The following is a 16,964-nucleotide window of genomic DNA, read 5'->3' on the forward strand; positions in this document are numbered from 1 at the left end:
GCGGTGGCTACAGGACTCGCGCTTCGTGGAGGGCCGCAGGAGGCAGCTGCAGGACTACCTGCGCCTGGTGGTCAACAAGGTGGTGCAGGCCAACAGCAACTTCACCGCTGAGCCAAGCAAGAGCACGCTCACCGGCCTGCACCCCTTCTTCCTGTGAGTCTGGCACGGGGAACCTCTAAGTTAGAGTGGTGTGGCCAGCACCACACCCAGACACATTTCCCTCCCCAGTGCTGATGGTTACGCACCACGTGAGATACTCTTTTAAAGTTGAATCGACTGAGGGGAGGATCAGGTCCAGTTCAGATATTCATCATTAATGTTTGCCTTGAGCGGGAATCGAACTCTGGTTCGCCAGATTCGTATTGCAATGGATAAGCCACGACACTGCCCCTTCCCACAACACAGACAACAACAACAACCGCCATTCGCCACTAAGTGGTGGTGACGTCACCACGACGCTTGTGCCAGGCCATGTGCACCTTGAGACCCACAGGAACGCACACGCATGCACGCCCCCGGCACACGCACTACTCTCTGCCCCACGTCACCACCGGAAATACCATTCAAGGGCGAGTGTACGCCGGCTGCCCTGTGATGTTTGTCTCGAGATGGTCCTAGCCACTGATGGCATCCGCGGATTTCACTTTCGCGCTGTGCATTTGTATGCAAGCGAGCACCGCCGATAACAAGGCGCAGCGGTGGCGCGGGGATCATTGGCAGGCGGAGCACGCTCCCCTCTCACTGCTCCCCTCTCCCTGCTCCCCACTCCCCCCGCTCCCCGCTTCCCGCTCCCGCTCCTCTCTCCCCCTTCCCTCTCCCTGCTTCTCTTCTCCCCTCTCTCCTCTCTCAGCTTCTCCTCTCCCCTCTCCCCACTCCCCTCTCCCATCTTTCCGCTTCTCCCTTTCCGCCTTCCCTCGTTCTGCTTCGCTGCTTCCCTCTCCACTCTCCCGCTTCTCCTCTCCCCTCTCCCCGCTTCTCGGCTTCCTTCTCCCCTCTCCCCGCTTCTCCTCTTCCCTCTCCATTCTCCACTCTCCCGCTTCTCCTCTCCACTCTCCCCGCTTCTCGGCTTCCCTCTCCCCTCTCGCCGCTTCTCCTCTTCCCTCTCCCCTCTCCCCTCTCCACTCTCGCCGCTTCTCGGCTTCCCTCTCCCCTCTCCCCGCTTCTCCTCTCCCCTCTCCCCGCTCTCCTCTGGTTTGTTCCTCTGTATGTTATGAGCTATGCTCGCTCCACAGGGGCACACAAACAAAGGCACGGCACGGATATGATAATAATTCCGCGTGATCTTCTGGACTAATCCGAGTCCACGCGCATAAAATCAGCGAACACAACAACAGGGGAGATATGCTTTCCGACAGGTTACAGGAGAGCTGTGTGCTTTTGTAATGTAGTGGTGGTGGTGTGTGTGGTGAGGTGGTGGTGTGTGTGGTGAGGTGTAGATGCAGGACAAAAAGTGGCAGCTGTAAAGTGAGCTACAGTGAGTAGCAGTGGCGCTGTCCGGTGCGGGTGACAAAAGGCCCGGGTGATTGATAATGGCTGTGGCTGTGACGGTCGTAACGGCATCATCAATAGCAATAATGCCTGGCTTTGTTTTGAGCCGTGCTGACGTTAAACAGGTGGATACGGAGGTGGTGCCTGTCAATCACTTTGAACCACTTTCACTCCATGGTGAAATCACACGCACTATCGAACTTGCTCGATCTTTGTGGCACACCGAACCAAAAAAAAAATCAACATCTTTGTTTTTTGTTGCGGTTTCTTTATTTAATGATTGATATTCAGGATGCTGCTGGTGCCAATGGCGGTGCAATGGTTTGACACGCAATCCAGCGGTGGGTGGGGACTGGATCGGCCATTGACCGATACGAAGAGTTTTTTTGGCCCGACTCGTGAACTGTGAGGTTCTTCCCGATAATTACAAAATCACTGCGGCACACCTGGGGCTTTGCCGCGGCAGACCGGTTACACAGCACCGGAGTACAAGACATGCTCGTGTTTACGTTTCCCTCTTTCTCCTTCACCTCACCGCAACGGCGGTATCGGCATCACGTCCTCTTCAGACGGAGAATCCTTTTGGAAATCTCATGGAGCAGTGGCAACCCTTCTTTTGGAGGAGGCCCACGGAACGGATATCACAGAGTCACATCTGAGATCCCTTCAAGTGACCTCTGGTCCACGCACTCGAGGGCCCCACACGTCGCCACGTGCCCTGCGATGGGAGAGCCACGCTGCTCGTAGCTTGACAGTCCACTTGGAAGACGACGCAAAATGATTGAGTGGTCACGCAGATAACGAAACGATCAACGCTCCTCAATAACGGAAATGATGAATCGCATCTATAGGGGGTCCCACGGTTTAATTTGTCAGAGCAGATATCTAGCCGAATTAAATCACAAAGCAAATTTAGCGTCTTTATTGTGAGCGGAGCTGCGACTGTCAATTCGCTCACTGTGAGAACCTCGGTGCCAGGCTCGGTGCCCTGACCTCTAGGCCACCTCGCAGCCTCCATGGTGACAATGCGGGGAACGGCCGCGACGGAGCGCCGGCTCCAGGTCCATGCCATGCGCCGCTATATAACGGCCATTCCGCCACTGCAATATCACGCCTGGCGGCTCTCTCTCTCTTATTTGTTTCAATTTTCATTGTATCTTATTTTAAGAAATGGAAGCAGCAGGAGGCCACCCAACCGTGGTTCTTAGATGTAAAAAAACTCTGTGAAAGTGTTAAAATGTGTGCGTACACCGCGACACGGGCGATCACCCTAACAGCTCGCATTACGCCCCTTGGTGTGCCCAGGCCACCGCGATTTAGCCAGTAGCACCACTCACAATCGCTTGAGCACCACGGGTGATGAACAAATCTTGTTGTGGTGTCTGGAGATTTTAACACAGTTTACTAAGCGCAAGCCCAAAGGCCCAGGATGTCAAACGGCCAGTGACAAACAGCGCTATCAAATATTTGGTAGATTGAGAGTTAATGCATTTTTTTTTATTGAGCAAGGTCATTATTGTTATTATAAGAGCTTGGGGAAAAGAGACGATGATGGGAGGGAATTCCACAGTGGAGCAGTGCGAGGGAAGAAACAGAGAGAAGGGTTTTGACCTGCAGTGTGGTGAGTGGGTGGGTGGGTAGGTGAGTGGGTGAGTATGTTGTTGTGTCTTGCAGTCTGGCGGTTGAACACCGTATGGGTGAGACAAAACAGTTAGTGTCTGGTAGATCTGAGCGATCACCGTGGGTGGACGAATCAATGAGTGAAGTTCACGACTGCCAGTGAAGTTGCCGGTAGCCACCGGTAGTCGCCAGCAGTTGCGTAGGGAAGGTGTTCATGTGAAGAAAATGGCCCATTCGAGAGCAATTGTCTGCCGCTGTAATCTGCCCACTGGCCACGCCAGCGGAGCGTGGAGTCTCAGCGCACGTCCCACAGTCACCGCTCTTTATTATGTAAACCCCTCAGAGCGTTCAGGCGGCATCGTGATTGGAGTGAGCCTTTGCCTTCGTTTACCCGAACGGCCGGGCGCCCCCACCCCTCCTCACCCCACTCAGCTGGGCGACTCGGGGTGTCAGTCAGTACAGGACAAATTCGGGATCGTTTCTGGCCGACTCTCCAAGCTGGGCCGCGTCGCCGTGGGGAACCGTCCGCTCGTGTCCTCCGGCAGGAGGGCGGCAAGCTGCGCGTGCTGCTGAGGCTACGTTTGGCTGCTCCCACGGGGAATGGGAGGTCACCCTCAATTTCTACCCGGGCAGCCCGCCACATGCCCAGGGGACTTGGTGGAGGATCAGTGTCTGAGATCGTTTGACGGAGGTGGCAAGCGAGGAGTGAGAATAGAAGGAGCTCGGGAGAGATGGTGAAGATAATTGAGAGAGTGAGAGGAACAGTGAGGGAAACACAATGGGGGGCCCTCCTTCCTGTTCCTTTCCACCTACCGCCACCTTGACCCCTCCCATCAGAGGGCCCAGGTGAGGCCTCTCGGGCCTTGGTGACCCTCCCACCCACACGTGCGCTTCACCTTGGCCCGACCAATGGTGAGAGCAAGATACGGCCTTGCTGCCATCAATATCGAACAGTTGCCTTTATACTTTTTTACTGCTGTTGCACTCCTGTTGCTGTTGTATTGCTGCTGCTGTTGCTGTGGTTATGCTGCTGTGCTGATGCTGTAGTGCTGTGTTGCTGCTGCTGTGCTACTGTTGCTATTGCTCTTTCCGTTGCAGCTGGTTCTGCGACCTACATCAGTGATGGGATAGTCGGGGCTCCCAGGAGCCCTGGAAACACTATCGGAAAACGCTCGTCCAGAATTAATTTTCTAAAATTGTCGGAGAGTGTTTGGTGCCGGCGGCTGTGGCTGAGGGAATTGGCTCCACGCGGTGAGCGGGAGGTTTAACCCTTACGTTCGCGCCCAGGCGTCCGCGTCGTTTATTTAATAGAGAGGCCCCCGGGCAAACTCCACACTAATCGTTCACATCTAATGATTGAGCCTTGATGGCGCCACACCTGGGTTGGCCGGCATCTCATACCGGCCAAGGGGTCTGTGCTGGCGATGGGGTCCGTGTTGATGTCAAGGTTTATGCCAGGGTCTGTGCTGGTCTTGCTTTCTGTGTGTGAGGCGTTCTCTATCTCTCGGAAGGCAGAGGCAGCTGTCCTCTTGCTCTCTCCTCGGTTGGGAAGCGGATGACGCTGCTGGGTTAACGGCCGGCTCCCTCTTCACATTTGACTTTCAGATTTGAATGGAAGCGACGCTGCTTCCCACGCTCGGAGCCTCCGCAGAAGCCCCTCTCTCGTTCCCTTACGAGAGCGTAGAGAATAAGTCGCCGCTTAGCAATGTGCAGCCGCTGTATAGCGGATCGTGCGGCGCGGTGCGCAGAAAGCCTCGGTTAAATTTTTCAATTCCGGTTATTGTCGTGCATTTGTCTAACGCGCGGGCGACGCCGTTTGATCGAACGTGCCGATCGGGCGGGGAGGGGGAGAGGGGGAGGTGTGGAGGATGAGGAGGAGGAGGAAACGTGGCCACACGGAGCTGAACTGCGAGGCCAACGCACAATAGAACCCTCGCATCAATACCGAATCCAATACAACCCCCGGTGAAATGTTAATGTATTCTCCGCTAATTGACGTTATCGGAGAGGACCGACGCTGATCCTGCCGGTGCACGTGTGACATTCACGTGGTCTCCATTCCAAGGACACGGCTGCCACCTCCTCTAAACGAAGCGTTCCTTTCGTCCGCAATCTGAATTACGAAGATGTTCGTTCGTCGCGTGTCCATCGCACCGACTTAAGATGTGACCGATGACGACCGTTTGTGGGGGGCACGAGCCCCCTCCCCACGGCTAGTGACGCAACTTAAATCCCCGTGAGCTGTGCACAGCTCCTCCTGAGCGAGGCGGCATTGTCTGCTCGTCACGGCGGACACAGCTCATCTCCTGGGCCCAGCCGAGAGGGCCCCAACTCGCTGGCACTTTCGCTCTGCTGTGGCCGACACCATCGCCCGTGGTTTTCATGACCCTGAGTGAAGAGTCTACACTGCTCACAATCTCATCTTACAGCTCTGTACGACTTGTCTCTCCTGGAAGCTACTTGCAGCCTCACCGTCTTAGCAGCTCTGGATACTGCTCGCAGTCGTGCGTTCAAATGCTGGCAGCATACATGCGAGTCTACCGGCAGCAGATGCCTTGTGACCGCGGTCCGCTCGGTACGGCCGCAATGCTTCCGCATCATTCGTTCAACAGCGCCGCGTAGATCTCTTCCGGACGTCGTGTGGACCTCCGCCACGCAGGGTACGCTCACTCCACCGCCGGGCAGCAGAGCGCACCAGCGCGGTCGATCCGACCGCAGAACCGTCCGCACCACGGTCAGCGTCGGCCGGTTCACAGACGACGTCACCCGGCAAGCGGAGGGTCGTGTTTCCCCCGTTCAACGTGACGCCGGGCCCCCGCTCGGCGTCCCGGTCCCGCTCCCGCTCGGCGGACCGTTAGCGAAGGCGGGGCTCGGTGTAATGCGCCGCATCGTCCCGCCTGCCACTGTCGTACCACAGTGACGTGGGCTGTGATATTGACACAGGCCGGTGGTGGTGGCGCACGGTTGGTGGGGAGGGGCGGTGGTGGTGGCGCACGGTTGGTGGGGAGTGGCGGTGGTGGTGGTGGTGTACGTAATCACACGGGCGCCTTGGTAAGGCAGCGCGACGATGATGTTGTTGCGAGCAGCGGCGAGGTGAGCACTGCTCATGGAGCCTGGACGCAGGAAGCTCAGCTGTGTAATCTGAGTGTCTGATTCTCCTCTGAGGCTGCTCGATTTAACATTTAACGCATTAATTTCGCATAATTTCCTCTCTTGCTGCCTGTGAGAATAATAGCTTAATTGTTTCCAAATGTTCTTGTTGTTCACTTAATCCCAGCGGTTTAATTTTTACTCCATGTGACAAACAAACCCTGCGACACGCAGGGGTTGCTAGCCAGGGGAGCGGCCACAACGCCGCGCGGAGCAGAGCCACGTGCAGGACGCTGCTCTTGTCATCGTCGTTGTTGTTGTTGATGTCGTTGTTGTTGTTGATGTCGTTGTTGTTTGTGCCCAGGGACGCGGAGCCGAGCGAGAAACGGACAGGGCGCTCTCGCCTCCGGGGCCCGGCCCAGCTCAGTCGGCAGCACAACACTCAGCGCAACCCAGAGCCCCAAAGCGGCGACCTCTGACCTCCTGCCTGCACGGCGGGGGTAGGGTGGGGATGGTTTTGGTACGAGGGAAAGGCCACCGTGCATGGGCAGAGAGGAGTGTAGTTGGAGGAGGAGCCCCACTTGCGAACTCTCTGAAACTATTCCCCACGCCCCTGAAAAGGTCACGCAGACCCCACCGGTACCGTCCCCGCGTTCACCATGAGGCCGAGGCACCGCCGGTACCTGCTGAGATCCGCTGTGTGCCGGGGGTCCCGTCGGCAAAGTGGTGTACCGGCGGACGAGGCGCGGGGACGCGCTGCCCCCCTCGCACTGGCAACGCCGCGGAGGACCCGACGGGAAGGCAGTCGCTCTCTCACGAGCGTGGGCGTTTGTAGAAGCGCGCGCGTGAGGTAGCGGGATGGCGGTCGTCCCAGCACCGTCGTGTCCGCGTGCCTCGTGCTCGCGCCGTCCCACACAGCGTGGCGTGGTGGCGTGGGTCACCAGGGTTCGCGACCTCCGAGCCAGGCCAATGGAGACTTCGGCCAGAGCGCGGCGACCGTCGCCCCCCATGCGTGGCAAGAACGTGTTTCAAATCGCCGTCACCGGGGACTCGTCCTGGTGCGAGTACCGTACCTAGCGCTCCCTCCCCTGCGCTCTTACATTCCCTGATGGAAATGCCTCCACTGTGCTCCCTACCGCACCGCTCTACTCCCCTCACCCGACTCACCCTGTGCCTCGCTCGTTGGTGGCGAGGGCAGCTCGGGCTGAGCTCCACCTTCGGCGCTCACGAGTGCGGCTCCCCTCAAGACGGTCGCTCCACGCCGGGGTGGCAGAGCAAGGGGAGCAACCTCACCCTCACCGATCCTCACAACCTCACCCTCACCGATCCTCACAACCTCGTTGTCATGCTCTGCCCAGCTCTCCACATCCTCGTCCCACCTATCCCCATTTGTCAGTTTGCACAACGATGCCCCCCGATGAGCTTGTCGCTGGCTGGGTCGCCTAGGCCACGCCCGCACTTGACCTTTAGCCTTGACCTTTAACCTTGAAAACCTGAGCACTCGCTGAGCAGCGTTCATACCCAGCTAGTCTGCTCATTTACCTGGGAAGCCTCACTGATTCTCAAGATTCTGTTTCAGGAGGAGCCTGACAAGTTTGTTTGTAGTATGGGGCGATGTTCCTGCTGTGTGTTTCTAATTGAGTAATTTGCAGGTATTTTTTTGCAGAATTGGAATGATTTAACCAATACTTTACATTGTGTGTGTTTAGCTATGGAAGGAGGAAACCAGAGAATCCAGAGGGAACCCACGCAAAATAGGGGGAGAACATACGAACTCCAATGAGATTGCCGCTCAAGTCGGGAATCGAACCCAGGCCCTTATACCTGCGAGGCACGAGCGCTAACACCGTGCTGCCACCCTGCCGCTAACAAACTTCTCCGATATATATTTAGCAGGGCGTTTCCCGACTCCTCAGTTGTTGGGCGCCACTGCCACCTCGGCATGGGTCGCGCGGTCCGGCGCCTGCACCCAACCTCTGCGGTGGCGTCGGCAGCAGTAGCAGATTGTAACGTTTAGCGGCCAATTAAAACGTAATTTCCTTAAGCTCCCCAGAGGGGTTGTTCCCAGACTAATGCTGCCGCTGCCTTCGTGTTTCCATCGGTGCTGAATTATGAAATGTCTTATCCCCCACCGCACACGGGTTGGTTATCTTGCTGTAGGCTGGCCGTCGGTGTTTTTCATTCGCTGTGCAGCACGGCACGGCTGGCTGGAGAGCTGGAGAGGGTGGCGCGGCACAGACCGACAGTGCAGCAGGGAGCTGCGATGGCTGTGGGATAGAGTAGCGGCAGCGATGGCCGCATCCCAATGGCTCGATAGATTTGTTGTTGACTTTTTTATATTATAAGACAAAGTAATCAATGATTTATCTCGATTTCAATGGAATCTTAACTCACAGTAATGTGTCCTTTGCCTTGCGCATGCGGGAATTTATAATCACGATTTATTAAGATTATACGCTGTTTACATTTACGATAGTGGATCGAACAAAACTGTAAAAACAAGAATCGAGAAAGGAATTGTGGGAATTAATCGAATTGCTTGTTTGGGGGGGGGGGGGGGGGATCCGTTTGAGGCCTCTCGGTGATGTTTTGTCTGAAGTTTGTCCGTCTCAGTTGCGAACGGCAGTCTCCGTGGCAGCCCGGCCCTCGGACGTTTGCGAGCGTCTTCGTTGAAGCACTTAACCCCGCGAGCACCGAGCGGTAATTGTTGAGAATAGACAGAGCGCGTGAGATGTCTCCATTCACGAGACGGGCTGAGTGAGCCAGTGCAAGGCTGGAGTGAGTGCACCTCTCGGCATGAGCTCGTGCGTGAAAGCGCGAGCTCGTGCGAGTCACGTGCAGGCGGTGTGCTTGTCGGCTATGGGAGTGTACGTGATGTGTGTGTGTGTGTCAGCACGTGTTTCTGTAACTGCATGCAGACAAATCAAACCCGTTCAGGACTGTTTCATTCCTCAATACGCTGCCCAGCAGCAAAACCTCACGGCTGCCCTTGGTTTACTTTCTTTTTAGTTGGTACCAAAGTCTCCGCTTTTCTCCCATGGCTGCTGAACCGCAGAGTTCATCCTCTCTACTCTCCGTGCTCGGGACAGGGCTGTTGTGTCTCTGTGCTGTGTGCGATTTTTCCGGATACGAGGCTTGAGGAAAGTATCTCGCGTGGGCTCTAGCAGCCCCATGGTTGCGTGATAAGGCTGAATCTGGGAAAGTTGCCATGGGAGGAAATTGAGGCTCCGACCTCTGCAGTGCCGCATGGGCCAGTGGCACATGGCGGACAGTCGCTCGCGTTTGCTCTCATGTTCAAGCAGATGAACTGGATGAGCGAATACTCGTTTTCCAGATATCCGTGTGTTCTCTGGATTATATGAGTGAAGTTGACCTAGTCATCTGTGACGCCCTCCTCTAGGTCACCTGGGCCTGAAATGAGCAGCTGATGTTGAAAGTGCTGCTGGGGTAGACCAGGGGAGTTTTGGGCGTTGGCACCGTCGCCAGGTCGCGATACTCGCCAAGGCAGCTGGAGCTTCCGCAGATCTCTGAGCAGAGTACGTCACGATGCTTAATTAACACTGCTCGCCCGATGTCAGCCGAGGCAGCAGAACTGATTGAAGGCGACACGCCGCGGTTGGGGTGTCGCCTTGCTTCGCGATCGCGAGAAATTATTTAGCCCTACAACTCTGGTCAAGGGTGGCGGGCGACTCGCTTTATCAAACACTGCAGATTATATCAACTACGTTTATGATTTTGTTTCACAATGGAAAGTGCACTTTTTTTACAGCTCAGTATTTGGGTTTATCCGTGCACGTGGTGACGACGATGACGAGGTGCATCGCGTCTTGACGGGACACACCGAGCGCCAACTTTGTGCCATGGACCAAGTGTCTTTGTGTGTCGCCAACGTGGGTGGCATTCGCCTGGCCTCCTGCTGGGCAGTCCGTGCCGGCTGTGCCACGGGCTTGGCCCTTAGTGGTGGTGGTGGTAGCTGGCACGAGGGCTCGCTCGCTCACAGCGCAGGCTGTGGTGATTGGGCTCGAGGATGATCTGGCGCGGTGTACAGAGGATTAATTATGTACGCAGTCTTACGTGTTCACATTAATAATGACAATAAAATTGTTTATTAAAAGGTGCAGTTGGTGCCGTTTGTCGCATTTTTCTGTCCCTTCGTGAACGGCAAGCGCATGTTAAGCGGCAGGGTGGTGGCGCAGAGGCAACACTCGCACGCAGTAAGAGGTAACAGGAGTCTGGGTACAGGTCCAATTCCAGACTCGGGCACCTTTCTGCGAGGACTTTTATGTTCGCATGTTATCCACTTGTTTTACAGACCGAGTGTTTGAGTGTGAGGAGGAGGTTCTTGAAGGACGCTACTGGGCAGTTGTAGGCATTTGCCCTCCAGCAACAATGGAGGCCAGAGGAGCGACGCTCGGAACAACGAGCGGAGTGCCGGGCGGCTAAAATGCAGGAAGTTGGCACAGTAGGGGGCACAGCTGGTGCATCTGCTCGTCATCTGAGTTAGCCGACCTATGGCACCTGGGTCTGCCCCATGACCTGTCAGCGAGCCTTTGAGACTTGACGCAGCCTCAATGTGCACCTGCCCTGGCACAGGCGCCGTGGTCAAGTCACCGCCACTTAGTGGTGAATGGCGGCTGTTAGTGCACCTAGCCTGGCACAATCTCCATGGTGACGTCACTGCCACAGGCGAACGGCGGTTGTGTGTGTGAAAGTGGCAGGCTACCGAACCTCGAGCGTGCTACGAAGAGATGGGGCCTTCCCATCAGCTCCACAAATACAAAGCACCTGTGTGGGTAAACGTCTCTAAAAACGTTGCTTGTGAACCTGGTGTAGCAGTGACTTCCTCGCTAATGTGAGCGTGTTTCTATTTTCTCCGTCTCTTCGGGGTGGGAGACGCAGACTCGTTGGGCACGTGTGAAGGTACCCGGACACTCCCCTATGCGCCATCTCGCCGCATCGCAGTGAGGAGTTTTTGTTTTCAGGAGGCGCGGCGCCACCTTCCTCTCGGCGAGTGTGGCCCCAGTGGCTCCACGAGAAGTGGCCCAGCTCCCTCTCTCCTGGCCTGCAGAGGATGGCCGGTGCGGCTGCAGTGGTGGCCGATGGAGCCAGGAGGGGGGGGGGCGACGGAGCCGGGGGAAGAGGCGACGGAGCCAGGGGGGGGCTGACGGAGCCAGGGGGGGTCGACGGAGCCTGGGGGGGCCGACGGAGCTGGGGGGGGGGGGCGATGGAGCCGGGGGGGGGGCGACGGAGCCGGGGGGGGGGCGACGGAGCCGGGGGGGGGGTGGGGGGCGACGGCGCGAGCAGAGGGAGCCAACACCGATGCACTCACATCATACACTGACTCACTCACACATACACTGACTCACACCATGCACTGACTCACTCACACATCATGCACTGACTCACTCACACATCATACATTGACTCACTCACACATCATGCACTGACTCACTCACACATCATACACTGACTCACTCACACCATGCACTGACTCACTCACACATCATACACTGACTCACACCATGCACGAACTCACTCACACATCATACACTGACTCACTCACACATCATACACTGACTCACACCATGCACTGACCCACTCACACCATGCACTGACTCACTCACACATCATGCACTGACTCGCTCATCATGCGCTTACTCACACATCATACACTTGCACAACCACTGACCCATTCACTCATCATACACAGGTTCACTCATCGTGTGCTGGCTCACTCGCACATCATACACTACCTCACACTGCCGCTGACTTGCTCACACATCATACACTGACTCACTCATGCGCTAACACATCGTGCGCTGACTTACACATCATACACTCACTCAACCTAATACTGACTCAATCATCATACGCTGACTCGCACATCATACGCCGACTCACACATCATACACTCACTCACGCTGCTGCTGCTGCCTCACTCACACATCATACACTGGAAGTGTCGTTCTGCCAGCTATGGCTGCAGGTTTTGTCGTACGTGTTATGTATATCGTTTATTGTTAAATTTAAAATCACAGTTCCTATTATTACTGTTGTTACATTGTTTTTGTAGCTTTATTTTGGTCTGGTTGTGGTGTAATAGTTTTCTGCAATGTAGATTCATATTTTGTTTGTTGCGGTTGCACCCGACTTAAGAGCCGCATGGCTCACAGGGCTCTACCTAATAAATGAAACTTGAACTTGAAATGATCTCAGCATCATCATCTCAACCACACGCCCTGATTTTTGTTGTCCGTTCCCTGCATCTCCGATTAGCACGGGTGGCTACGTTCGGCGCGAAAGAAGTTCAACACACAAACTAAAATGGTCCTCAACATCAAATCTAGAGTCATTGCAACCATAAACCATAATCAGATCCCAAAACCTGTTTCCAGAATCCTCACTGCAACCACCGTCCCTATGGAATGTGCTGTGTAGCTGTGATGACTCAAATTCCGATCTCCCTTGAGAGAGCCTCCCTCTCCCAATCGGCTTTTCCCTGTTCCTGAGGGGTTATCTGTGTATCCCACGACAAACCTGAATGAATCATGTCCTGTATCGCAACCCCAACATCATCACTCCCACCCCAAACCCCCCTCACCCAAGCATCATTACAACTTTCATCTCTGGCCTTAACCCGAATCCACGCGTTACACCGTAATCTCTAACCCTCACCGTTTTTCTTAACCAGTGGGTGGCCGTAAGCCCAAGCACTTAACCCATCTTACCCTTGAACCCCTAACGCTGACCTGTAACCCTAACCCGCGATGAGAAGACCCCAAGACAAACACACGCAGCGCTCCTGGTGTTCACGTGCCATTAAGTGGCCAGGCTGGGGCTTTGCGAGCGTGACATTCGTGTAATTGGTGGTTTGGAGTGGCACCTGTTTCACCGCGTGCGTGCGTACGTGCGGAGGTCTCTAAATGGCCACAGTAATGACTCTTAACAGTTAAACACGCGCAGCCCCAAGGGGAGGCCCTTGCAACTCAACACAGCGGCTCATCCGTTGCCTGCGGAGCGGCCCATTTTATTAGGGGACGCGATGTTGATTTGATTTGAAGCCAAGGGATCTTGGTTATTTCATTTTTATTGTATTTCTGGCCGTGTCCCCTAGAGGTTGCCCACTACCTCCTTCCTTGCACTGGATTCTGGGTGATCGTTTTTTTAAACCAGAGCAGAAGAAATCCGTGGAAGTTTCATCCACTGCACGCGATGTCATGAATTCAGATGAATTATTCTGAATTGAAGAAGAGACAAAAGTGGCATTTGAACATTTTGCGTCAAAATTACTTCGGCTCTTTTTGGCTCCGTTTTTTCAATTCCATGACAAAGAGCGCGTAATAGGATGGGTTTAGCGAGTGGATCATTCCGCCCCTGACAGCAGGTATTTAAACACAGTTCCTGAGCACGGGCCCAAAGCCCAAAACGTGAAACGGTCAGCCATAAACAACACTACTAAAGAGTGTAACGCATTTCTTGAATTGAGCAAGGTCATGTGAGCTTGGGGAAAAAAAGATGTGTGTGTGTGCGTGTGTGCACGTATTTGTGTACGTATGTTTCCTCATGTGTGCGTGTGCTAGTGTGTCTGTCGCTCCGCACTAAGCTTCAGGTCTTCTCGGCCACGGTCATTCCCTCTCTTCTCTACGCTTGCAAAACGTGGACCCCCCTAATGGAACATCTTCGCCGGTTAGAAACATTTAGGCTGGCCTGCCTACGATCCATCCTGGGTTTAACCAGACTGGATTGTGTGAGGAGCTCACAAATCCTTGAAAGATCTGGGCAAGGTCCCATCGGTGAGCTCCTCCGGCGGGCAAGGCTGCGATGGCTGGGTCATGTAGCCCGCATGCCCAGCCACCGCATGCCGAAACAGCTTTTGTTCGGCCGGATAGAGGGGGCTAAACGGGCGCGGCACGGGCTAGAGAAGAAATGGAGTGATGTGGTACAGAAGGACGTGGAGCTGAGTGGACTTGCCGATGACTGGTACCAGCGGTGTCAAGATCGGCCTCTGTGGAGGAGGCTCGTGAAGGACGCTACTGGGCAGTTGGAGGTAGTCGCCCTCCAACAACAACGGAGGGCGGAGGAGCGACGCTCACAACAACGAGCGGAGGGCCGGGTGGCTAAAGCACAGCAGGTTGGCACAGTAGGGGGTACAGGTGGTGCATCAGCCAGTCATCTCAGTCAGTCGACCCGTGGCACCTGGGTCTGCCCCGTGACCTCCTGCCAGCGGGCGTTCGACACTCCACGTGGCCTCAAGGTACACATGTCCTGGCACAAGCGTCGTGGTGACGTCACCGCCACTTAGTGGCGAATGGTGGTTGTTGTTGTTGTGGGGAGTGGTAGTGTTGTGGTTAGCACGCTGCGCTACGAACCTGACGAACCGAGTTCGATTTCCGCTCACGGCCAATAGTGAAAATTGTGAACCGGTCCTGGGCTTCTCCTAGATCGACTCAAATGAGTATTTGGTGTGGTGTGTAAAACATCGTCACTAGGAAGACAAAGGCGTGGTGCTGGCCACCAATCCCGTCGGCTTTCATATGTGCTCAGTAACAGCACTTGCCCCAACAGTTTGGTAAGGCTATACTAGGGATCTTTGTATTTGTGCCAATGTGAGTGTGCGCGTCTGGTTGCCGATGTGGTGTGAGTATTCAGGTGCAGGTTTGGTTGTGTTACGTCCAGGTGTTGTGTAACAAGGTATGTTGTGTGTGTGTGGGTGCTGCAAGTCAGTGAGGAAAATTTCTCTGGGTGGGTGGTGAAGGAAAGGGGAGGGGGTGACCTTGGCCTGTGCTCACGCGTGACTCCACGGGCTGCATTGTTCCACGGACACACGAGGCATTAATCAGCGCCTTGACTGCAGGGCCCCCGCATGCCTCGTCCCTGGACCTTGCCCCCCCACCACCACCCGACTCGAACCTCGGAGTGAGCAATCTCGGAGGAGCATCACCACCAGGTTGTTGGGAGGGGGTAGGGGCGGGGCTCCATGGTACCCAGCACTGAAGGAGGAGGCGGTTCCCATGGCGACTGTGCACAGTTGCTATGCCGCGAGTGGCGGAGTGATTAGGGACGGAGATTGTATTGGACGGGAACTGGTTCGGGGTAGACGTGGCGATAGATCCTGCGGAGGGGACCGAGTGGTGTGTGTGTGTGTGAACAGCTGCAGCAGTGTGTTTGTGTACGTCCATACACACAGCGATGTGCGCGTGCGTGGGGAGCGGTGGGGCAGTGGTTAGCGTGCTGCGAACCTGGCGACCCGAGGTCGATTCTGAACTGGGCCTGAACCCCCACCAGGTCAACTCGGGATCAAATGAGAACCTGGTGCGGCGTGTAAACATCGCCACTATGGAGACAAAGACGGCACACAGGGCGTGGTGTGCCGTGCCTGCCTCCATAGGTGATCGCTATCAGCACTATACAGAGATCTTTGTCTGATGGCGATCAGAGCCTGGGTTGCTTTATCGCTGTCCTGCGGTTTGCTTCAGAACAATAATAACAATGATGTCGACTTGTAACGCTGCACCGCTGCCACGCAGCTTTGGCCCGTCACTATGAAAGAGAGGACGACTCAGAGGCTCAATGAGGATGAGGAACCACAGATACGAGCAGTAGCCAAGCTCTGTGATCCTCCATATATGAAGCTGTCATAAGCCAATGCCCACTTCTCGTCGCTATATTTGCGTATTGAACATGACGGACGTCCTCTAATCTCCTCTTTCTGTCTCTCGTTGTGATTCCAAGCGTGCGCCTCTCCTTTCCAAGATTAATTACAGTATTTGCTCCACGTGTTTTGCGAACGACCGCGTGCTTCTGACCCGTATCTCATAGCGGGCGGTCGTGGTAACCACGCTGCTTGCACGCGTCTCCCTTTAGGCCTCGGTGCTTGGTACTGTTCACGACCAGCTCGAGTCTTCCAGGAGCGCCGCCACGCGCCCCGGGCCGCCTCTCGACCCCGCAGCTTCCATTGCGGTGCGGCAAGAGGCGGTCCAGAAAAGTAAAGCCTTAAAAAAAGACAGGGCCCCTACATTCGTAATAAAACATGTACACTTTCACCTTTTAGTGTTTAGTTTGTTGTCCTTCCGCCGCACCTCCGATGAGCACCGTTGGTTACGTACGGTGCGAAACAAATTCAACACATATATAAACATAAATAAAGTGCAAATATTTAGGGTCTCAAGATGAAGTGGGGCAGGGGGGCGATTTCCCCCTCCGCCTGTGATCCGACACTGCCGCCCCCCTTTAACAGCTGTCCGAGCCACACACAAGCTCGGAAGCTCGGCTGTTGTGCAGCAGCGTCCCTACGTGTGTGCGCGTTAGGGTGCCCGTGCAGCAGGCTGTGTGCGCGCGTTAGGGTGCCCGTGCAGCAGGCTGTGTGCGCGCGTTAGGGTGCCCGTGCAGCAGGCTGTGTGCGCGCGTTAGGGTGCCCGTGCAGCAGGCTGTGTGTACGCGTTAGGGTACCCGTGCAGCAGGCTGTGCGTGCGCGTTAGGGTGCCCGTGCAGCAGGCTGTGTGCGAGTTAGGGTGCCCGTGCAGCAGGCTGTGTGCGCGCGTTAGGGTGCCCGTGCAGCAGGCTGTGTACGCGTTAGGGTGCCAGTGCAGCAGGCTGTGTGTGCGAGTTTGGGTGCCCGTGCAACAGGCTGTGTGTGCGCGTTAGGGTGCCCGTGCAGCAGGCTGTGTGCGCGCGTTAGGGTGCCCGTGCAGCAGGCTGTGTACGCGTTAGGGTGCCCGTGCAGCAGGCTGTTTGTGCGCGTTTGGGTGCCCGTGCAACAGGCTGTG

General features: G+C 55.6%; 1 protein-coding gene across 3 annotated transcripts in view; it reads left to right on the plus strand.

Moving 5' to 3' along the window:
• SNX29 (sorting nexin 29) overlaps window positions 1-10,315 on the plus strand; it is a 68,137-nt gene extending 57,822 nt beyond the window's left edge. For all 3 annotated transcript variants that reach the window (XM_076073676.1, XM_032970424.2, XM_076073678.1), the window contains 2 exons: window positions 14-153; window positions 6,563-10,315. In XM_076073676.1, the coding sequence (XP_075929791.1) occupies window positions 14-153; window positions 6,563-6,677 (255 nt within the window). In that variant the 3' untranslated portion in view covers window positions 6,678-10,315. The remainder of the gene's footprint in view (window positions 1-13; window positions 154-6,562) is intronic.
• The last annotated feature ends 6,649 nt before the right edge of the window (window positions 10,316-16,964 follow it).

The sequence above is a fragment of the Petromyzon marinus genome, chromosome 43 (assembly GCF_048934315.1).
Source record: "Petromyzon marinus isolate PM22_M1 ecotype Great Lakes invasive population chromosome 43, UKy_Petmar_22M1.pri1.0, whole genome shotgun sequence".
NCBI lineage: Eukaryota > Metazoa > Chordata > Hyperoartia > Petromyzontiformes > Petromyzontidae > Petromyzon > Petromyzon marinus.